General features: G+C 41.5%; 1 protein-coding gene across 1 annotated transcript; it reads left to right on the forward strand.

The window, feature by feature from the left end:
• The first annotated feature begins 1,194 nt into the window (after positions 1-1,194).
• Positions 1,195-15,346, forward strand: CMAS (cytidine monophosphate N-acetylneuraminic acid synthetase). The gene is made up of 8 exons (XM_063308178.1): positions 1,195-1,459; positions 3,003-3,145; positions 6,225-6,380; positions 7,610-7,743; positions 9,345-9,439; positions 10,854-11,025; positions 13,690-13,843; positions 14,522-15,346. Exons 1-8 carry the CDS (start codon positions 1,248-1,250, stop codon positions 14,725-14,727), a joined length of 1,272 nt encoding a protein of 423 aa, XP_063164248.1. The 5' UTR covers positions 1,195-1,247; the 3' UTR covers positions 14,728-15,346.
• Positions 15,347-24,507: the final 9,161 nt, after the last annotated feature.

Consider the following 24,507-nt stretch of genomic DNA (forward strand, 5'->3'; position numbering starts at 1 on the left):
TCATCAGTGATATCATCTAGCCACCTTGTGTTGTCAGTCTGTTTTCAATTGCCTTTGATTCTACCAAACATCAGACTCTTTTTCAATGACTCTTACTTTCTTATTATGTGTCCAAAATATCTATATTTTAGTTTTGGTTTTAGTATTTCCAGTGAGCTGTCTTGTTTCTAATTATATGTCCACCAAGTCAATGTCAACTCTTAGTGACCATATAGGTAGATTTCCTCCAGGAGGATTTCTCCCCAACTTGGGCCTTCAGGTCTTCCAATGTTATATCCATCACTGCTCTAAATGAGTCCATCTACCAAGTTGATGGTCGTCCTCTTCTCTTTCACCTTTTTCCACATTATGGACTTCTCAAGAGAGCTAGATCTTCAAGTTGGTTGATTATGTGCCATCAAGTTGGTGTCAACACTTAGCAACCACATAGGTAGAACATCATAGGTAGATTTTCTCCATGATGATCTATCTCTAACCTGGCCTTTCAGGTCTTCCAATGGTGCACCCATCGCCACTATAACTGAATCTGTCCACTTTGCTGCTGCTGGTCCTCTTCTCTTTCCTTCACCTTCTCAGCATTACAGACTTGACCAGAGAGCTATGTCTTTGCATAAGGTGCCTGAAGTAGGATAATTTGAGCCTGGTCACTTGTGCCTCAAGTGAGAACTCTGGATTGATTTGTTTGATGATCCATGCCTTTGTTTCCTTGGCTGTTCACAGTATTCCCAGAAGCCTTCTCCAACACTAAAGTTCAAAAGCATCAATAATCTTCCTATCTTGCTTCTCCGAAGTCCAACTTCCACTTCTCTTTTTACTTCATAAAATATTGAATGATCTGTTCTTCTTGCAGCCCAAGACAGTTTTCTCCAGACATATTGGACTCCAACAGCCATCGCACCTAGCGGCCACTTGGGATTTGTAGTCCATCCCATCTGGAGGGGAACGGCTTTCGCCTCCCATCTAGCAGAGCCCGCTTTAGGCTTCGTCCACCCATTGAACTACACTTCCCAACATCCCACTGGAATGCCTTTTGGCTTTACTTCCCTCGGCGAATGAAACTACATTTCCCGGCAAGCGCAGAAAAGACATCCACCGCCTTCTCAGAAACCTTGAGACCGCGGGGAAGTTAAGCTCTGCGCCTAAAACTGCACCTCCCGGCATTCTCTTGGCGGGCATGCCAGCGCGGTTGCGCGAGGGGCGGGGCTTAAACGTGGCAGGGTGGTTCTGTTTACTCCCCTCAGAAAGCTATGGCTGCGACCGTCGGGGATTCTCCTTTGCTAGCTGTCGCCTCTTCCTGGCCGTCGGGTGATGCCGAGCTGTCGTCCCCTCACATAGCCGCGCTGGTCCTGGCTCGAGGCGGCAGCAAAGGAATCCCGCTGAAGAACATTAAGCTCCTGGCTGGCGTTCCGCTGCTTGGTTGGGTCCTGAGGGCAGTCCTCGACTCCGGCGCCTTTCAGAGGTCTGCGCGTGCGCGAATGTCAATATTCCCCCCCCTCTCTGTGCCCCGCCTTCCAAGAAATAACAATTCTTTTGTCTCCAACAGAAACGTCCGGGTTGCATTTGATTCATTAGGAATTTCGTACCAGTCATAGTAAAACATAATACAGGACTTTATAATTATAATTTATAATTATTGGATAGCAAGCTCTCTCATCCCAACCAGAAACGGTGAGGGTGGCTTTTTAACATATCTTGCAAAAGTTTCCAGGACTGGACAGTAGATGTGGATACAGAGATAGAGTGTTGTTAATTTCATGTCACGTTGCAAACAGGCAACAAAGCTGAGAAATCGTCGTTTTCATTTCAGCATTGGTGTTGCCTGTTGAATGAGCATCCACAGATCTTCAAAAAACATGCTTAGACTTAAGCTGATAAACTTTAAAATCCTTAAAATCTTTAAAATGTCAAGGATTGCTAGAGATAGCTCAGATTATGCCGTGTTCAGGAATGTGGTGCTGAAAACCAAAGTGAATGGTCCCTGTGGCCTTCAGTGCCTTGATATATATCAAAGCAGGATATATCATGATCTGTTTTATTAATTATTGATAAAACAAATCAATATGTTTTATTAATATTTTTTCCAGAGAAAATGTTACTGTGCTTAGGAACGGTCAGAAGTCATGCGGCAAACAAGGAAGTGTTTAAAAGAAAATGGCAACCAGTTTGAATGCTGAATGTAATTTCTATTTAGGTCTGTGGGACCTAACTTTTGGTACACCCTGTATTTGCTTTATTATTTATTTATTTGTTTAAATTTATGGGCCGCCCAACTCCAGTTCATTTATTAAATTTACTTATTTAAACAAATAAATACTCGGAAGAGACTGAATTGCCGTTTAAAAGCTGCATGTTACGCTGCCTAATTTAGGAGGAGGTTCCATTTATTTCAGAGGGGTGGTTTGACAGGGAACTGGAGCCAAACCACATGTTTGCAGATTCTTTCTTTGAGATAGAAGTATCTTCCTTTTCTGGTTCCTTGAAGAGGACTTGAAGGCAAAACAGAAAACTAAATTTTTGCTAAGGCTGTGCAGCACTTCAGTATCGAAGGGAAAAAGCTGTTTCAAAGCACATGTGGACAGAAAGATAGGACCAATCAGCCCACCTAATCAGCCTCCCACCAAACTAAACATGTCTTTTTCTGGAATCACACTGCAGTTTGGGGGAAAAAATGCAACAGCTTTACAGCATTGCAGATGGGTGCTAGGTGTATGCCCCAATATCCTCCAGGGACATTCTTTTGCCTCCACATCTAAAGTGCTGCACAACCTTTCTGTTTGCCAGTATTATGTGCTTATTTTACAGGTCTGAAAATTGAGGCCAAGCCATAGTGATTTTCCTGAAAGCCTGTGGTTGAAGAGAATGGTTACTATTCTCTTTTCCAAAAGATTGGGGGGAAAAAAGGATGATTGAGATAAAGGATTGCCTAATATCTTAAGGCTTGTCATGTTGTAGGACAGCCTTCTCTAACAGACAGTAATGCTGCTCCTTTCGTCTACCCATAGTGTGTGGGTTTCTACAGATCATGATGAAATTGAGAAAGTTGCCAAGCATTTTGGTGCTCAGGTCCATCGGAGGAGCTCTGAAGTATCTAAAGATTCCTCTACCTCTTTGGACACCATTGCAGAGTTTCTCCAGTATCATGAGGGTATGTTGGTGCTTGCAAACTGCCAGAAATTTTTTAAAAAGTATTGCTTTGGGAGGTCTTTCAACTGTAATTCTGTGGATTTGAATAAGCCTCTTTTTACCTTCTTACTTATTTACTGACTAACTGAATGTAATTTTAATCTGTAGTGAAACTGCTTCTGCCTGCCACATCTATGCTCCACTTAGTGATCAAGGCAGATCTGAGTACTGCTAAATATTTAAATTTCCCAAATGGGAAAACACCAATTAGTGTTTGCCCAGTAGTGCAATTTGAAAACTGTTCTGCATCTATTAAGGCTAACTTGTTATTCGTGTAATTAACTGCAATTTTGTTTTTAATGGATTCTGTTCACAAGACATGCTTAAGCTGCTTGAATTAACCCTTTTTCTGATTTCTCATGATACCCTGAACCATAAACTAATCAACTGGGTTGAGTTCCCACAGTACACTAAGCCACAAACAAATGCAGCTGAGCTTCCTCTATTATATAAAAACAGACCCTGGGTTTGTACTGATGAAGCTAAGCACATTGTACAGCAGCCAGTAAATATCAGTAGAACTCAGTGGGTTTCCTCCTAAGTAAATGTACACAGATTGTAGTCCAATTCCTTTTAGCGATGGCTTAAGACCCAACTCTCCTCCTCATTCTGTTTAACATCCATACATCCATTCAGAAAAAGAAAAGATGTGGAGAACTACTGAGTTTGTGACATTTTAGTTAGCAGAAATGGAAGTCTTATTCTACTGCAGCTCATTTCATTCCTCCCTATTTTTTTTTCTACTATTATCCTGCACCTGGAGTACTATGCCTGGGTGGTATAACACCCTGGACTAGCTAAAACAGTTTGGATAGTTTGTGGTTTAGTATATTTTGAGAAATCTGGCTCTTGTTTTAGCATGCTTTGATTGATTGGTTGATTGATTGAGTGATTGATTGATACAAAAATCTGTATATAACCTACTTAAAGGACTCAAGTTTACAATATCAGAAAACTACAATATTCAAATATCCATAAAATAAAATGCAACACAAAATAATAATCAGAATAAGAAACCCATCTTAAGGCATCTGTATCACCATTAATGTTCATACATCCTGAAGAATAAGATGGTTTTAAGTGCCTTTTACAGGCCAGAAAGTACGGGGCACCACATACCTCAGGAGGGATGATGTTCTGATAAGAGCATCAGTGGGCCCTCAACCCTTTCACCTCACAGAGGGTGGAGACTCTCAGTATCCGCTCCCTGAAAAAGACACACAGGATGGGACAAAACCTGGGAGCCGAGCCATATAGGGCTTTATAGATGATAACAACAATTTGAATTGGACCTCGAACAAGTCAGGAGCCATTGCAGCGCCTGGAGCATCAGAGTTACACTGCTAACCTGCTTCCTCCATTAGCAGATGGGTTCCCGCATTCTGGACCAATTGAAGCTTCTGAGTCATCTTCTGTTATAGGGTAATTTAATGGCCAGACCACAAAGGGTTAAATGGTTGCACTGGAGAAGAAACCTGAAAAGTATGTTTGTGCAAGACTGTATCAAGATAAGAGATGTTCCAAGCCATGTTATGAAGAGGAAAGAATTGTTAAAACATTTTCTTTTATAAAATTCTTGTACTCTCTATGGTCATGGAAGAGTCCTGGAACAGAGCATCTTGATCAGATGGACAGCTTGTAGATTTTGACGAATGATCACGACCAGATCTGGCGCGCTGAGGTAAGCCAGCAATCAAGTTGAGGTAATCCAGCATTGCTTTTAAAAGACAGCTGGAGGGGAGAGAAAGCAGAAGTCCCATTTACCACTCTATCAAGGTTCATCTCGAAGAGCACTCTAAGGGGACTTCTCCTGCCTTTTTGTCACCTGACCAGCACAAGAAGGGTCTTTGGTATGTATGGACTGACTGATTGACAGTGTGAATGTGAGATGCTCAGGTTGCCAAATTAAAACTTCTAAAACATCTATCAGTACAGTAGTGTTCTAGAATTGTTGGGTGGTGTTCAGTGACTTTAGTCTGGTGCTGCCTAAAAGATTCCTAATTACATTGCAGGGGATAGGCCTATTTGTAACACTTCAAGGGCAGCTCCATGTAGAGTGCATTATAGTTGCCTAACCATGAGCGGATAAGGGCATGGGTTCCTATCATAAGGTCCTAGCGGTATGGGCAAAAGCATGGCCTCTACCTGTTGCTCTGGCAGGAACCAGAAGTTCAAGAGGACCCCAAAATGCAGGCTTGCTCCTTTGGGAGAAGTGTAACGCCCATTAAGAACCAGTGTTGGAACTGGAATGTAGCACTGTCTGAATGGGCTGTTGCCTTAAGCCACAATATGGTTTATTGGTTTGAGCAGAGCATGTTCTGTGAACATAGCCATTGTGTTTAATTTTAACCAGAACAATGGGAAATATTTTCTATTAGGCTTAATTAAAAGTTGCGGAATACACCTGCACCAGAATATACCTTTGTGTTCTCCAGATGTATTGGACTGCCTCTGCCGTATTTCCAACCAGCGACATATCTAGAAGATACCAGGTTGGAAAATATTGCATTAGGGAGCCAGTTACATTATGAAAGATCTCATATTTCAGCAAAAGATAATGGAGGCAAAGAAATACCATTGTGATTATAAAAGCCATCTGTTTTATACAGACCTGCTATTTCAAGGCATTTAATTCAGTTTTTTAAATAAGCCCCCAAATTGATAGTCTAAAAATCCAATATTAGCTATTTATTTATCTAAATAGAATTCTATTTGCTACGACCATGCTAGTGAATAAATGTAAGGATTCTAAAAAATGTAGATTGTAATAAGAATATTCTGCTTGGATTTTTCCCTAAATGTCTGCCTATATATATACTGTGCATGTGTGTGTGTGTGTGTGTCTGTGTGTGTGTGTGTGTGTCTGTCTGTCTGTCTGTCTGTCTGTCTGTCTGTCTGTCTATCTATCTATCTATCTATCTATCTATCTATCTATCTATCTATCTATCTATCTTTTTCTAGTACTTTTTAAGGATATAGTTTGAACCAAACTGCAACCTACAGACTCCTTATCTCTTCATATTTTTCTCCCATTTCTCCAGAGGTTGATGTTGTAGGAAATATCCAAGCAACTTCCCCATGTTTGCATCCCACTGACCTCACCAAAGTGGTAAAAATGATCTGTGAGGATGGCTTTGACTCGGTCTTTTCAGTTGTGCGGCGGCATCAGTTCAGATGGAGTGAAATTAAAAAAGGAGGTAAATGATGGGCATCTCTCAGACAGGGGATTACTGCTTATAAAAACCTCAGATAGGTACATATTCACATCAACCTTGAACAGGAAGAGCTGTTGCATGGCAAAAGAGACCACCATGGGAAACAGCGACTTCACTGCAAGTGCTTAAGCCCTCTCTCAGGGATGTTGTAAGCTGTATTCTGCATTGAGAGGAGACTTGGATTGATGATGATGATGATGGTGATGATGGTCATACAGTCAGCCAGATGTTTGAACTGGATTTGGCATTTTTATCCACCTATCGAGTCCTTCCCAAGGACCTGGGATAGGCAGATGTTGTTTGATGGTGGTGGTGGTGTTATTTATTTGACTTGTATGCCACCCAACTCCCAATGCCCAGCGGCTCATGACAATCAAACAAACAAATTACAATAAAACCAAGAAAAGATAAAAGATGGCAATTGCAATAGACCAGATGGAATGGGGTGAGAAGTCTAACTCTCCCTCACCAAAGGCCTGGGTGAAGGACCAGTCTTCATGGCTCTTCTGAACAGCAGCAGAGTGGGGGCCATCCAGACTTCGGGGGGAACCTCATTCCAGAGGGCAGGTGCTGCTACAGAGAAGGAGCGCTTCCAGAGTCCTGACAGATTACATTGTTTAATAGAAGGAACCTGGAGCGCATCAACCCTGCCAGATTGAATCAGTCAGGCAGATTCTATGGGAGGCAGGCAGTTCCTCAAATAATCAGGCCCTGTGCCATAGGGTGGATGCATATCTTAGCTCTTGCATCAGACTCTTTCATCTGGATGTCAGGAGCTGAGTCTGGCCGAAATAAAAGGTTATACAAGGCGGCACTGTTGATTAATCTAGGCAGAATTTTAGGTTCTTGTGATCTGCCTCCAAACTGTGTGTCTTCTGCCACAGAATTTAACCTTTCCCAGGAGGTCTTAGGTAGCAACTTATTTACATTTGTCAAGCAGTAAATCAAGACCATTTCAGTATAGTCTACTCCAACTGGTAGCAACACTCCAAGAACTTGGGCAAGGATCTTCCCCTGCTGCCTGAAATGCTCTTATTTGGAAAGGCCAGAGATTGGTCCAGGGACTTTTTACCAGCAAGGTATATGTCTCTGCTGGTAAGCTGTGTCGCTTCCCTTTGAAAGATGAGGGTGGCATTCAGAATTCCAATAAAATTGAATCCTTCTCTCCCACCCACCCCCACCCCCACCCCATTGTTGTTTTGTTTTAACAGCCTCTGAAGTGACTATCCCGCAAAATCTGAATCCCGCCAAACGTCCTCGACGGCAGGACTGGGATGGTGAATTATATGAAAATGGATCATTTTACTTTGCCAAAAGGCGCTTAATTGAAAAGGGGTATTTGCAGGTGGGTACAGCGTTGAACCAATCCTGTTTTTCCTTCCTTTGCTAGAGCACTTCTGAGTTGGGTTTGTGAAGAAGTTACTCAGTTCATTTGATGCTGATTGGCTCTCCTTTAATAGTTCCAGTTTAGGGACAGGCTGGATTGGTGGGTCTTTCTTCCTCAATTTTCTTAAGATCCTCCTGCAAGGGGCTATTTGCTGCTTAATGAGCTGTTTGTTGCACCTTCAAAGGCAGATTGCTGTTAGGGTGCTTTTTAAATCAGGAAATAGAAGAGGAAGAGGGGAGATTTGCAATCCCACTTCCCTTGAATTGCTGTCCAGATTGTCTCCCTATTCCACATTCCTAGTTGTAGCATGACACAGCTATGCCATCTAAAGCAGTAGGTAAATTCACCCCAGCTGGGAGGCCAGAGTAGATAGAATTATATTTTGTTTTTCTAAAAAGACTTTCCTATACTTTTTTTTTGATGCAGAAGCACAACTGGTATGAATTAAGCTGTTTTTATTATTCCACCCAGAGCTGTTAAGGAGGTGGGTTCAGCAGCTAGATAATTTGTTGTTTCTTAGCTAGAGCCAAAATATCAGAAATGGCTTCATTTTGCTTTATTGGACAAGGCAGTCTTTCTGAAGAGGGTAGTTTTCATTTATACTCTATATTCTGTAAAAAGGAAGGAGGGAGGGAGTAAAGAGGGCCTGCCGAGCAACATCCAGGCAGGAAGCCCAGATGATCTTTCTCTGCCCATTCTTACTGCAGTGAGCCCTGAACATGTGTTAAAATCCAAGATTTTATTTAAGGAAGTAATAAGGAAATAGTTGAACTAGGCTAACCATAGTCAATTATTTGGAATTTTGTCTGCATGATTATTGCCTTCCTTTGTTTAAACTGGATTCTTTGGTTTAAAAAGAATTTTTTCATTAAAACCTTTCCCATTCGTAAGACCACATGGTTCCATCGTTACCACTTACATGTAGGAATTGGCACAAGGTTTGTTAAGTTCTGGACTTCTGGATTTAGGGCAGGAAGATCAAAGCACCTTCTTTTCTGTTTTTCCTAGGGTAGAAGCTTGAAGGAAGACGTCTTTAGTAGAAAATCTAAACGCTTCCCAGTCTAGGAGGGAGAAGTAGTAGGGAAGCCTCAGAACAAAATATCTGCTAGGGGAGTTTTTAAATTATACCCCTCTCCCAGTTTATGACATTTCCTGACTGGCTATGTCTTTTTTTTTCTTTTTGACTGGAATAGAAGATCATATGACAAATGTATAATCTGAGTCTTAACTCCATGCTGTATCTAGAAGTTAATGAGGTATAATGTCAGTCTTTCATAATGTCAGAGTTTTTAGCTGGTCACAGCTTTTTCATTCCATTCATTCTCACTCTCTGAATGAGATGGGCGGTGACTAAATATAATAGATAGATAGATAGATAAAGTTCCTCCCTTCAAAAATGAAAAAGGAGACTTTCCTGTAGAATGGCTGGAATGCAATTTCTGTCTCTTCTCTGTAGACTTGTGTGCATGGATAACCCTTGTGGAAACCCTGCCCAGCATGCAGGATGTGCCCTCCAGTGTTGGCAAGGTTGGCTGACACACAGTTTCATTTTCACTTAGGGCGGGAAAATGGCATATTACGAAATGCGAGCTGAGCACAGTGTGGACATAGATGTTGACATAGACTGGCCTATCGCAGAGCAGCGGGTCCTAAGGTAAAGACAGAAAACACTGATTTTCTCGGTTGGTTACTGTGATGTTCTCCCCTTCTGAGAAAATCCTGTGGTGCTGGGATGTACCATCAGCAGGACAAAGAGGTACCCTTGTTCCAGAACAGGTCCCTGTATAGGTTGAAGAGAGGGGTGTATCCCAAAATAAATATTAGTCTTACTTTAGTTGTTAGATTCATGTTTTTTATTCTTCCAAGGGTTCAAGGCAATGTACATAACACTCTACTCCAATGTTGTGTCCACAGTAACAATCTTGTTTGGCGTGTAGGACAGAGAGAAGGACTGGTCCAAGGTCACCCAGTGAGATTCCATGACTGAGGATGGACTAGAACTTGGGTCTCCCTGATCTTAGTAACATATGTGAACCACTACACCACATTGGCTTTTCCAACATGTAATAAAACTAGTAGGCTGCAGAATATGTGTTGCTCTACCAACACATTTTTATGGATGCCCCTGAAAACTGAAGGAGACGGGAGAGCCAAAATGAATTGCAGCTGATTCTCATAGAAAGCACCAAAGAGTGGCTGGGTTGGGGCTTTCTGAATTTTCATTGATTTCCCTGGAACTTGGAGATCATTAGCTCTTGTTGAAATGCACCCAGGTATTGTGTGAAAGGTCCCCGCGTTGGTGGTGATTGGAACTAATCAGCCTTGAAGGTTTTAGGTGTGTTAGTCTTAAACTATATTCCAGAAACTAAACTGTTTCATCTGTTTCCTTTCTTGTTACCTTTCTCATGCACTATTCTGTATACCATGCATCTTCTTCTGGACTGAAGTTCCCTCTTTGGTATCCAGTGCCTACTAGAGGGTTGGATCCAGCACCCCCATGCTGCTTTGTTATTTCCACTTGACTCCTCCGACTAATTTAAATAACTAAACAAATGCAAGAGACCCGTTTTTGGTTTATTTAATTTATGATCTGGAATTCCTCTTTTGATCCCTATTTAACACTCCAGAATCAGAACCAGCATTCATTCACTGGATTTGTGCAAAAATGGGGATTGGGCATCCCAGTCAGGATATCCTACTCCAGAATCAAAAATCATCCTTCTAGTTTGGCATCAATTCATTTTGTACATGATAGCTCTTTCCATACAAAAATTGCCTCTGTGTAGAAAATGAAGTGTTGGATAAAAAGCTAGGCTGATATTTTTCTTCCTGTAATCAGCTTGTCCGTGTTTCTATAGAAGATAATTCCATTATTAGGGGTACAACCTGAAGTCAAAAAGTGAGTTCACCTGAAATCAGCCCATAGGCAAATTTAGCTCCTCAATGGGAACTATGCATTTTTTTCTCTTTTCTCTTGTCTTTCCAGCCTTCTTCTTGTATGTAGAATGCAATGTATGTAAACACAGTTCCTCCCCTCTTTTCTATGATTGTTGCATCCATGTTTCCAGATATGGCTACTTTGGGAAAGAGACCTTAAAGGAGGTGAAGCTTCTGGTTTGTACCATTGATGGATGCCTCACCACTGGTCACATCTACATCTCTGAAGATGGAAAAGAGATTGTTTCATATGATGTCAGGGATGCTGTTGGAATTAGTCAGCTTCAGAAAAGAGGTGTAGAGGTACATCTTAACTCTTGTCCTTTGGGATGGATTTTCAGGGAAGGGATGCCACAAAATGTCTTGCCTTTCATCGTAAAGAAGGTAGGCTTCTAGTTTTAATGGTTGTAGTCAGAAATGTCAAAGCATGTTGCCAGTGCTTGAGAGCATGGAGGCTAGGCATTACAAGGACTCTGAGAAGAAGGGACTTAGCAAAGCTTAATTATCCTGGTTGGATGCCTTTCCCCATCTGCTCTAGCAGAAAAAAGAGAGTCTGTGCTTGAAACACATCTCTGTAATGCATTCTTGCACTGTCAAAAGTGTTTAGTTGCTTGCAACTAAAGTTGATCAAAATTATCACCATAGTGCAGTTTGAGACTGGAAGAGATTGTGCCACCAGTTCACTGTTCTCTCAGGTCAATGCTCTGATTTGTTGTGCTGGAAGCACACCGCAGAATAATGTGTATGACTGGGTATTCCCTTATCCCAGACCAGCATCCTAATAGGGCCACATGGGGTTAGCCTGATCCTTTATGGGTTTGTCAGCAGGGAGCTTACAGTCATGAGAACTTGGACATGGAAGACCACAGTGGAATCTCTTAGTATAGTGCTGAATTAATCAGGTCTGGGTCCCGTGTGGAAAAAATTTGTTGGATCCCCAAGTTTTTGGTTTATTTAGTTATTTTTATATGTGTATACTGCTGAATCTTGTGGTTTACAATAAAACATTTAAGAAGATGCAAGTAAAACCATAAAAGAAAATAATAAAGCAAGATAAATACAATCACCACTACAAATACCCGCCTGGCCAACCCAACCTTGAGCGATGCTAACTTTCCAAAACTCTGCGGAATGACCCTACTTTGACAGCTTTCCAGAAGGATGCCAAGGTTGGTGTCAGCCTGACTTCTAGGTAGGACTTTTTGACAAGGTGGGGGTTACCCACAAAAAAATTGCACATCTCTCTCATAAGGGGGACATTCAGCATCCCCAGTCAGGAGGAGCATACTGGATGGAATGGGTCCACCTAGAGAGGCTGGACCTGCAGCTACCTAGGAGCTTTAAAGATGAAAACTAACACTCTGAACTTTATCTGGAACTCTATCAGAAGCCAGTGGCGCATCTCCAGTATGGGTGTTACTTGACTGAAATGGTCCACACCCACCTGCACGCTGGCAGCTGTATTCTGCACTGATTGCAGCTTCTAAGTATTCTTCAAGGGTAGCTCCGTGTAGGGCACTCTGTAGTAGTCTTCCTGGTGACGATGGTGGAGTCTTCCTCGTCCTCAGGGCTTCCTACAGCAGAGGTTGCCATTTGAACTGTATTGATGACAAGCTAGAAGTAGGATTTAAAACTAAAACGGTATCTGGAATGAGAACAAAATTGGGGGTAGCGGGTCGGGAAACTCTAACCATCTTTTGGGGGAGGGGGATCAACTATCTACATGCAGGAAGTTCTTTGGCATGATTGAGTACTTTGTATAACATTTGCCTACATGATTAGAATGGGTACATTCTAGTTAGGGTACACGAGAATTCGTTGATATGGAGAATAAGCAGTCTCTGATTATATCTGGCAAGTTGCCCTACAGAATCATGTGGGGCAAATTCTCTTGGAAGCCATGGCAGGTTTTGATCTAAATTTAATACCATTTACAAGTAAATGATATTAGTAAAATTAGTAAAATTTCTAAAGACTCTGGGCAGGGTACAGTATTGAAAACAATAGGAAAAACTTCTTGATATTCATTCTTAACTCAGAATTTAATAGCAATGTTTAGGCTTTTAAAGCAATATAATATATTCAGCTATGTATAGGTAACTAAGGGACGCGGTGGCGCTGCGGGTTAAACCGCTGAGCTGCTGATGGGAAGGTCGGCGGTTCGAAACCGCGTGGCGGGGTGAGCTCCCGTTGCTCGTCCCAGCTCCTGCCAACCTAGCAGTTCGAAAACATGCAAATGTGAGTAGATCAATAGGTACCGCTTCGGCGGGAAGGTAACGGCGTTCCGAGTCGTCATGCTGGCCACATGACCCGGAAGTGTCTATGACAACGCCGGCTCCAAGGCTTAGAAACGGAGATGAGCACCGCCCCCTAGAGTCGGACACAACTGGACTTTACGTCAAGGGAAACCTTTACCTTTACTATAGGTAACTAATGGAAAACTATAAACTCCATACCAAAAAGAAAAAAACAAAACAAAAACAAGAGATAAACAGTAGACTCCAGAGACAGTAATAAAAAACAATCCTCAACTTCCCATATTCCCAAATGGGGCCCATCGGACTTCCTAACTCAGGCCCTGCAGGAAGAGCCAGGCCTTCAGGGCTTACTTATTGTAGAGATGTAGAGTAAAGTCATTGAAAGCAGTAGGGCTGGAGTGTTGAGTAACAACAGTGGGGAAAAGAAATTACCTTTATATGATGCTTGAGGTTGGTTGTGATGGAAACAGGATTTGGGTTATACTGGAAAGATTTTTGGCCTGATCTGATCCAGGAGGGGGTTCCCCAGGTTGGCTCGTCTGCTGATGGAGCCTGCTGTATGCAGTAAAGACAGTTGGATGCATATCATTCCCTGCAGCTGGTGTTTCCTTCTAAAATAGGATTTCAGTGGGAGACATTCTCTGAAGCATAGGCATCTTGTTTCCTGCCCTTCCATGGCTGTAATCCTAACAACGTTTCATTTGACCAGGTGCGGCTGATCTCCGAGAGGGAGTGTTCCACCAAGATGCTCTTCGCCATGAAGTTGGGCTGCACCCTGGAAGTCGGGGTGACAGACAAGCTGCATGTTGTGGAAAAATGGCGGAAGGACATGGGATTGTGCTGGAAAGAAGTTGCGTACTTAGGTTAGGCCCTTTCCAAATGTTCATGCTGTCTTATTGAATAAAGCTCGGCTGGCAGTTTCTCAAAAGCTGTCTTCCTCTGTGGAAGAGGTTTCCATTCCTCTGCTTTATTCTCAGGGCGCGTTAGCATTTCCTTTGGGGATGGTTTTTGAGCTTATCTAATTGTTGGAGGTAGTAGAGAGTAATAATTGTGGTGGCGTTTTCTGTTCTGCCTCTCTCCATCTCTTTGAAGCTCCCTTGGCTGCCCTCTCTTCCCAGTCTGAAAAAGTCTAGTGGGAGGAAGGCCTGCTTAATGCCTTTTCTTCAGATTTAATGGAAGGAAGTGTGGGAAGGCAGAGAGGTTGCAGAGTATACAGGGTGTGCTCTGGAAAGCAGGTTGCAAAAGAAGTGGGTGGAATCGGAATGAACCTCAAATTTGGTTTCTTGTAAATTCAAGTAAAAAAATCTAGAACTGTTCCATATATATTTAATAATCTTTGTCACATTCAAAATCACACGTCAGCAGCTTTTGGAATGCCTCAGGGATGTTTGCATCCAAGGCTCTTAGAGGCTGGGCCTTTAGTTTGCAATTCTGCCTTAAATTCTATTCAGCTACCTTGGAAATGCTGCCAACAAGTTTACCCAATGAAAAGCTTGGGATCACCTACTGATGATGCTTTTTTCCTCTCTCTGCCACTGCAGGAAATGAAGACTCAGATGTGGAGGGTCTGAAAAAAGCCAGCATGAGTGCTGTCCCTGCTGATGGCTGTCCAGCTGCACAGAAAGCAGCCAGCTACATTTGTAAATGTAACGGTGGTCGTGGTGCAGTCCGAGAATTTGCAGAGCACATCTTCCTTTTAATGGAAAAGGTGCATTCGGCTGGAAAAAACCTGGGGCGATCAAGCTAGGAAGTCACCTCCAAGCGCCCGCTCTGGGAGATGGAGTTCTGATTCATTCATTCTGCTGTTGTGACTTTTCCCATCTGTCCCCTGCATGCCTTTTGACATTTCCAGAATCCAAAGAATGCTGACAGGAAGCTTTAAAGTATCTGTTTTACTATTTCGCTGGAGACAAAATCGTTAATGAATTGACGCAGACCCACAGTAGTGGGAAAAACCAGCAAATCCAAGGACACAGTGTCGCCTGACACGTTTCCTAGAATGCTAAAACGTTTACAGCCCTGTTCCCCGACTTTTTTTTTTCTGCAGCCTGATCATTTAGGCAAAAGTAACTTCTGCAAAAATAGAAGCAGTAGGAAAAAGGCTTGGGGGCTTTGTTTTAGGCAGCTGTAGGTCTCTGGCTACAGGGCCATGCCATTATATAAGGAATTGATGACCACGGGTGGACATCAGATGGAACTTAATTTTTTGCAAGAGGGCGTCTTCTAAGCACTGAAGTCTCCTGTCAGGTAGGAATATAGATTCTTGGTTGTATGTTCAAGAAGTGTTTTCTCTACAACAAGCTTTACTTTCTGCTGTTGCTCTAGATTGAGAAACAACTGGCTTAGAGGATCCAATCTCAGCAACTTTAAGATGTATGGACTTCAACTCCCAGAATTCCCCAGCCAGCACAGCTGGCTGGGGAATTCTGGGAGTTGAAGTCCATACATCTTAAAGTTGCTGAGATTGAGAAACACTGCTCTAAACTGAGTAGCACAGATTAAATCCTGTCACCTGTTCAGTCGGGGGGCATCAACTTCTTGGTGGCCTGAAGTTGCAGATAATAATTGGGGAGTGGTGAAAGGCATGAGTTCCAGAGGCAGGGCAGTGATGCAGACTGGCCAGAGTCCTATCATTTCCTTTCCTGAGTTTAAGGAGGGCAGATTCTGGCAGGAGGACAGGTGCTACATCTTTAAAGGTTTATGGGCCACCAAGTAATGATAAGACTCCTGACTGAATTGCTTGGGTAGCTGTTAATGAGGGCCAGGATGGGATGTTCCAGCTCATTAGCTGCTGATCTACACACTCTACATTTCTGAGCTCAGCCTTCCCCTTTGCCAACACTTCTCCTCCTGATGTTGCACATTCTTCTCTGAGACCATAGACAGTGACCTGTTTTGATCCTTTTTTGCTGACAGGAAGCTTTAAAGTATCTGTTTTATTATTTCACTGGAGACAAATCGTTAATGAATTGGTGCAGATCCACAGTAGTGGGAAAAACCAGCAAATCCAAGGACGCAGTATCACCTGATGCATTTCCTAGAATGCTAGGAGGTTTATAGCCCTGTTCCCTGACTTCTTGACCTGATCTTTTGCTTCTGGTGCACTTCTGTTATCTTGAGAGCAGCCAGTTGATATGGTCAGCAGAGTCAAGGAATGCCTTTAGGAAATAAAAAGGCATGTAACAAGAGATCTAAATCGGGTACTTTTCCTTTACCTGCTGGTTTAGAATCAGTGAGGGGTCCAGTAAGATACAAGAGAACAATCTAATGTTCAGTCCAAACTTGTAGCAGAAGTGGTGCGTCCTGAAGAAAAGTTTAAGGACGAGCAATCAGGCAGCAGTGCAAAATCATCCTTGTCTTTGCTGTGTTTTGCGGAAAAGATTCTTGCAGTGTCGGCCATTGCTGTCCATAGAAGGTTACACACCAGCAAGCAACAATTTGGAAGTCCCTGCTGGAAGCAGATGCAGAACATGTAGATGAGATGGATCTAATCTGCACCAAATTACAGTATGCCTGTTTTACAATCCTCCATTTTCAGGTAGCCTTCAGACAAGAACTCATTCTATGGCTGTGTTCATACAACAGACCCTGTGCTTCCTGAATTAACCTATTTATGGGTTGACATTACATATTGGACCCAAAGCCAATCAAATGGGCTGGATTCACACAACATGCTAAGACACACCTCCAAATAAAAGCTAATCAGCTTTGTGTGTTGTATGAATGCACCTGTTAGCCTTTAACAGACCAACATTAGCTGTGTTGTACGAACACGTTACGGATATGGAATTAAGGTGATTGGATCATCTAGTCTACTGTTGCTTATTTCTTTCGTTATTAGGCTGCAGATTATTTACTAACTAAATTGATGGTCTAAAACAGGTTTCCTGAAGCCATTATAGATCAGATACTCTGTTAGTATCTCCAGGCGGTGAGCATTTTTTTTTAAAATCCCAGGACTGTAATGCTAGGTGCTTTTGATTTTTTTTTCATCTGTGGTGAATATTGATTGTGATTTCTTTTTTTCTGTTTAATTTTCAATGGACTTTGCATTTTTTTCTGAAAGCTCAGAAGAGGAGGATAGCTCTCCACTGAGATTTTGGATAAATAAATGAGTCCATTTTTCAGTCATGCTTTTTAAAGTAACCCTTTCCTGTCATCTGCGCACAATGCTTGTTAGCCTTTTTGACAAAGGCAACTGACAGGCACAGGGGGCATCTACAGAGAGGGTCAAAAAAGTCAAGGTGGCAGCCACAACTATGGCCTCTATGTTGAGGCTTTTGCTCCCCCCCCAGCCCCACCCAACCGTGGACATCCCTGGCAGTTACTTTATGGACTTGCTCTTTCTCCAGTGAAGGAAGTTTTAGAAGACTTTAAGCTAGAAACATTCTCCCTAGACATTTGTGGTTCTAGCCAAGGAGAATTTTCATGCATAGAAAAGTGTACATATCTCTGTACTCTGAAATACCAGAGTACAAATCTGGCCAAAGTCATTTTAAAAAAAATGTAGGCAAGCATGTCTGCTGTGGAGAGGACGGGTATATAATCACTGGGCAAAATGGTCCCCCTTTGGAGGGCTGCTGGGGGCTTTCAAAAGCCCACCTTGCTGTAATATTTTACATCACGTACTATTGTAAATGATGGATATTTAGTAGGCATGAATTATGTTGGGCTATGTGAACTGGATTACTCTTTCAATAATTATGCTTCATAATGTGAGTAAAATTTCTCCATAAGATTATCCTTCATTTTTCCATAAGATCATCCTTTCTATGACCTACTGTAAAACATGGTTTAGTAAACCACAGTTGGCTAGGTTCCTTCAACACTAAGACAAAGCCAACCATCCATCTTGGCTTAGTATGATGTGTGAATCCATGCCTTTGCCTTGAAACAATCTTGAAATTTCTACTTTTGGCCAAACCATTTTGTATCTTTATCCCACTTTTTTTCACCCTATTTTTATCTTACATTGTCTGTATGTGCTTTAAAATCCAAAATTCATTGCCTGTCCAGAAGGGACTTGGTGATCTCTGCACTGGGACAAAAAAAAGGCTAAACTTGTGATAATATATTCATGCTGGATGTTGGAAGATCCTGGTACAAACTTGAATGGCTCATATTTAGAATAAAGGGATTAGAGGGATGAAACAGAACTTTGAAATAAGGTGATTTTTCCCCCTTCAGGGCTTAATCTTCTCAAATCACCTGAAAATCTTCTCAAATCACCTGAAAATGATTTTGTTGGAAAAAATGAAATTGCGGTCGACTTATAAATAAGGATATAAAATACCTCTTCTGCCAGATGCCCAGGTTCAGTGCATTTCTGGGGGCTATAAATGAAGGACTCCTGTTCAAATGTTCTTACTGATTTGTTTTGCTGATTATTTATGAGTGCAGATAAAATGTAATCAAATCGGCTTTATTTTTTTAAATTCAGGAATTAAAAAAAAGTAAAACTGTATTGATGCTGTTCTCTTTTCTTCCAAATGGAAATGAATATCACAAGTGATCCTATGGAAAGCAATTGCTGTGTGATGAGTAATTTGCTCTGTGTTTCAGAGTCTTTGCATGTGACTAGCTCTGCTTGCATCTCTTTCTATGACCCAGCTTCCTATGTCTGATACTCCTCAGGTATTGAAGTGTCCACCTTGCTAGGAGCCAATCATGTGTCTAAGGCTGTGTTCACATAATACACATTAGTTTGGCATAGCATATTCTGCAGATCCAAACTGTTGGTTTAGTTAACTCAGAAAATGGATTAGTCCAATAACCACTTCAACTGTGTTGTGAGAAAGGACCCTACAGTTGCACAGAAAAGCAATTTATGGCTTTGACGTTAGACAGTATGCTCATGAGCTTCCTCAGACCTGTGGTAGAAGTTATTTTTCTGGCCCAGAATTGAACATCATTATGCCACAGTGAAAGGGCAACAGAGACAAGAGAGAGTGGAAATGCTAGGGGGTTTCAAACATGGACACCTGTCCTTCATTCTGGAGGAAGCTGACTTTTCTTACCCTTCTGGGAAATAGATGATCTGAGACTGACTTCACCCATTAAGGACTAAGTGTGTTGAATGGTCCCAGAATGCTGATTGGCTTGATGGAAAGAGGAGTGGAATATCGACCTGTTGATTTGAATCCTGGCTTGGACCAGTCTCCACTACAACTTCCTGTTGCAAGGTTTCATTTACAAATGTAATTGTTGCAGAATGTGCAGAGGGTCACTTGCTAAAGTGAGGGTTTTTCAGAGGTGGGGGCAGGGTCCCCAATGCAACTAGAGTATATGCCACAAACAGGTAGTGAGGCGAGGAAAAAAAATGTACTGCTTTGCCTCTTGTGTAGAGCTATATCCCACATGCACGTCCACCTGAAGATGTGGCAAGAAAACAATAGGCCTTCAATCAAATTTGACCACTAGATGGTGCTAAAAGTAGCTTAAAATTGATGAGGAAACAGCTGAGCAGGCAGATTTTGTACAATTTGCATCATCTGCCCTTGCAGGCCCAAATAATACCTGACCTTCAGTTTATCTGCAAAAAAATAAAATACTCGTCTCAGATTGATAGTTGGCAACTGGAAGCCCTGGGTGTCTATCTGTCCCTAAGAATAGAGCCTAATCATTTCAGGGAGCTATGTGAGATTTGTTCTTCCCTTTGAATTGAAAAGTCCTATTGCTGAAATGATTCCATGCTTCAAATTAAATCTGGTGTCTTCAGATAGATTCAGTTTGATAGACTTTTGCATATTTGCATGCACGCCTTACTGATCTCAATTCAGTGCTTTATGTCAAATCAATGCAACTATTCAAATATGTGTATCTAACTGGCAAATCTAACTGACAATTTGCACCGACTCTTGGGTGATTTATACACCTCTGTCCCTTAAGTCTTAAAGTTAAGCTTTAATTTCCACATTCCCCAAATGATTAAAATGATAAATTAAGTGCCAAATCACTGCTTCTTCATTCAGTTGGATAAAAACTGGCCATGTCTACAGAGGTTCTTAGCACTGTGAATATGAGAAAAACATCTGCAACTCTTTTCTGTGAAGTTTTTTCTAACTTCACAGAAATACACACACCTTGGGCAAAAGAAGAGTTATGTTTAACCTTTAAATGGTTTAAAAGAGGCCACTGCCTAAATAATGAGAAGGTCAAGCCATGGAAAGACAAGGGCCCAGTGCAAAAAGGAAAATTATTTTTATTTTAAATTAATTGAAGTTAATATAACCCCATTCCAGGTAGGCAATAATCTCCATTCTGTACAATATTTGGAGGAACACTTGTTGAAGATTTGGGGCTGCACATCATGGGATCTACTTTATAAGCACATACTGTAAGCAGATGCCTGGAGTAAATGAAAGCAAAATGCATACAACAGCTGGATGAAAGCAAAATAAAGTGACTTTATGACAACCCTTTTCATGTAACACAAAGCTTGGACTGATTTTTAAAACCACGATCAGCTTGCTTGTTGGTTTCAATCCATAAACACAAGAACCTTTTCATTAGCTTCTGTTCTGCTCAGTAATGTCACAAAATGGATTTAAGATGACAGCCGTGGGCCCAAAAATTTGGCTCTGACTTTTTGATATTACTTTTGAGTGTTGGGAATGAGGTGAAGACATCTGCTTCTGGAGCTACAGGAGTGGAGCTAAAACGTTGCTTGAAATTTAATTAAGCTTCAGGGAGGTGAATCTGAAAAATATTATGAGTAGACTTACTCTAAAGGAGATGCCCAACAGTTTCACCTTTTTGAACAATGGGGTATTTCAAATAGTTGGGACTTGGCTGTGCTGTGCCCCCTCCCTATAGAAAGCCATCCAGCAAAGGGAAGGAAAGACTTCAGTTTGTCAAACATTCTTTTTTACGATCCCAAGCTCCACCGACCAGTGTGTCATGCAGAACACATCACTAGAATTACAACTTCTATGGTGACTTTGAATTTGTTTGAGGTATCAAATTTAATGGGTCTTGGAAGCCTTTCACACAATGATTTACCCTGAATTATCCCTGAAACAATTCTGTTTTAATTGTTACTACTTAAGATAGAGAATCCTATGGTTTTATTTCAAGTATAGTGGACATCAGAGAGCCAGTTAATGTAATGGGTCAAGTGGTGAACTAGGACTGGAGAAGCCCAGATTCAAGTCCACATACTGAGGGCATCTTGCTAGGTAACTTCGGTGCAGTCACACACATTAGCTCACAGTTCACATTTGTTGGGAAGAAGTGTTATGTATGTTGCGTTGAGGTCCTGGAAGAAAGTGTGGAAGAGAAACCTAATCTGTGAATCAATCCTGCCTGCACATGACATCATGTTCTCATGAAATACTGTAGAGGAAAAGATGCCCTCAAGTCAAGCTCTACACCTGCATCCAGGTTATTTCTTGGCAACTATGTTGATATAATTTGCCATTGGTTCCTGCCTACAAACAGCCCTGACTTCCCTAGCAGTCCCCCATCCAAGTGCTAACCAGGGCCAACCTTGCTTAGCTTCTGAGATCATCCAAGGTCAGCTAGGTCAACTGCCATGGGATGAACCTGTCCCTGAATTAAGGAATGCCTCCAAGCTAAGGACAACTGCATAACATACCCTCTTTCCCTTCTGGCTTAAAAAAGGGAGGATGGGCTAAGCCCATGCTTACCTGCATCTTTTTGATCGCTTGCCTAAAGAGTTCAGGAATCCCTCTCCCAGGTATCTAAGCAAAGATATTTATCTTGTTGAAAACTTTTTTTTAAGTAAGCAATGCTCTTTGTCAAATTAGTGCCGTTCTTTGATCTCTACATCTTTTTCTATAACTATCCAAGCATATTCTTACTGATACTGCTGGTTTTAGTAGGAATGTTGTTGTTGGGAAGCTTAATAGCTGAGCATCCTGTTTCAGTAAAATCTTTGGGAGAGGATTCTCTCCCAATGGTTGGGGGTGGTGGGGAGAGACACAGTAATTCTGATTTTCCACATCAGGCTCCCACTACCTTGGAATAAATCACTCAATTGCTCTAACCACATTCATGGGATTTTGTGGAGAATCCACTAGCAGCTACTCAGTTATGTGATTGGTTCGTTGGTTTCTGTCTGCACCTGAACTCAACCAGTACGATTTGTACACCTTTGCCTGCGGGTAAGATGTCATGTTTGGGGGAAGTTCATAGCCAGAATGGATGGGATGCTAATAAAAAGTGGGCGGGACCATATGAAGCATGAGGACAGGGGCAGGATTCCTGTCTGCTTGTTATTTTTCCAGTGTTGGTGGTGATGATTTTTTCCCCTTAATTAGGTTAATTATATTAAGTGTTTGTTAGACTCCACAACTGTTTTTGTGTATTTTCCACCTGAAAAAGCAATACAGTTAAATCTCCAGGTACCACAAAAAGGGCTTTGAAGAACCACATTTTCTCCGTTTTTGGTTTAGTATGTTTCTATCCATGGCTTATTTGGTAAACCATGGTTAAGCAATATGGCTTAGCACAACTGCAAACCCATTTGCTATCTCCCATTTGAATTCTTACTGGAAAAAAACACTGTTAAGAAGTAAAAGATGGGTTAATTATATTGTGCCTTTTGACTAGAAATTCTTAATACCTATTAGAAAGCACTCCTAATCTCTTTTCTCATGACTCACAAGAAATGACATATTTTTATTTTAAAACAGTAATAAAATACTAGCATCAAAATCATATACATCATACATCATTTTTTTAAAAAAATATTTCAAGTTAGCAATCGGTAAGTTCAGTATGTTGGATCCTCACTAAGTTAATTAAATTTAGGACACATATCTAGGCAGACTTACAGAGCAACCGTACTCAGTAGGACTTCCAGACACATATGGGATTGAAATAGGTGAAAATTAAATAATGTCTACTTTATCCCATTGATTTCAGGACTCTAGAAGAAGAGTTGTGCAAAACAGACCAGAGATTGATCTAGTCCAGTATTTTGATGCCTAAATGGGCAACTACCCAATGGGAAGCAAAAGAAGTGTGTGTGAAGACCCTTCTGCAGTTGTTCTCCAGGAACATATCTGAGTAGTCAATAAATTAAATTCAGTTGGTCATTGGAATTAGGAAGCACAATGCAGTAGCCTGTATTCTAATCAGAACATAAGGACATAAGCCATGCCTTGCAAGAAAAACCCCTGGCCCATCTAGTCCAGCAGTCTGTTTCCACAGTGGCCCACCAACTGCACAAGGAAGCCCACCAGTCTCCCAGCAGATGGCCTTCAGAGGCAGTCCCATTGGGTTAATAGCCCCTGATCCCACCGCTTCCATGAATTGGTCCAACCCTGATCAGCAGCACCACATCTTGTCACAGCAAATTCCAAATGTATGTATGTATTTATTTACTTTTATTTCAAATCTCATCACCACCCATCTTGCACGAAGCTATGTAATTATGTGTTACATAAAAAAAAATAAATCCTATGGTCTATCCTGATTCTTCCAAAATTCAATCTCATTGAATCAAAGTATTTTCAAAGGGGAATGTGAAGCTTGTGTTAAACCAGGTGGTTATCATGCAACACTATTATTAGGATCCCCACTCCAAAAATGTTAACATTTGCAACATATTGGTCTTGATTTGTGCTACTGGATAAGAATACATTTTACTCATCACAAAAACAAAATTCAGTGTACAATGAACGAGTGGATTTTTAAATTTCATACTCTCTGGAAATGATAAGAGCTGCACAACAGCAGAACAGTTTATCTATGGAATTTGTGACTCTCAATCTCTAGAAGTTTTTATAAGAGGATGCTGGACAGCAACCTCTCAAAGGTGATTTAACTCAATGATTCCCAACCAGCATATTGGCTGGGGAATTCTGGGAATTGAAGTCCACACATCTTAAAGGGGCTGAGGTTGGGAAATATTGATTTAATTGATCTTCCTGCACACTGCAGAAGGTTGGACTAAAGATCCTTGTGGTCCCTTTCAACGTTACGGTTCAAAGAACTATTTCTCTGTTGCCCCATAAATCTCTGGGTAAAGGAAGTGCATGTTCAAGTTTTTGCATCGGGGAAGAACTAGCTTTTCTCTATCACTGATCTTTCTCATGAGAAAACCAAAAAAGAGTCCCGATCTTCCCTCACACAGATTCTCAACACCCCATCATCACAAATTCCCAGCTTACTTCAGGCTGTTATTGTGGTCCTTCTATGTAGCTGGAACAGCACCATCTACCCATAAAAGGAAAGATGTCAAGAAGCTTGTGGGAACTCAAGGCTTATAGAACCAAAACAAAACAAACATAAAGACAAAGATAATTATCATTATGGAGTAATAAAGAAAACAGCTCGGTGCAAATTGAACCTGCATATCGGTTATGGTACAGCGAATTGATTGTTGGAAGAGATGAGCTAGAAAATGGAAGTGGGGAGAACAGGAAAGATCAGCTGCAATCCTGAACAGCAGAATTTTTTCTGGGTCCCTCATGTGTTTTCCTCATCTCCCTCTTTAGAAGAAAACTAGTGTGTCCATATGAAAAAGATTAGTCTTTTAAATATATTCTGATCCAGCTGT

Source organism: Candoia aspera, chromosome 7 (genome assembly GCF_035149785.1).
Source record: "Candoia aspera isolate rCanAsp1 chromosome 7, rCanAsp1.hap2, whole genome shotgun sequence".
NCBI classification, from domain to species: Eukaryota; Metazoa; Chordata; class Lepidosauria; order Squamata; family Boidae; genus Candoia; species Candoia aspera.

What these genes read in the sequence shown, in the direction of transcription:
- CMAS (XM_063308178.1), top strand. Translation starts at nt 1,248, where the DNA reads ATGGCTGCGACCGTCGGGGATTCTCCTTTGCTAGCTGTCGCCTCTTCC. An exon ending in GAGTGAAATTAAAAAAGGAG is followed by an intron (nt 6,381 to 7,609) that starts GTAAATGATGGG and finishes TTGTTTTAACAG; the next exon opens with CCTCTGAAGTGACTATCCCG. An exon ending in TTCAGAAAAGAGGTGTAGAG is followed by an intron (nt 11,026 to 13,689) that starts GTACATCTTAAC and finishes TCATTTGACCAG; the next exon opens with GTGCGGCTGATCTCCGAGAG.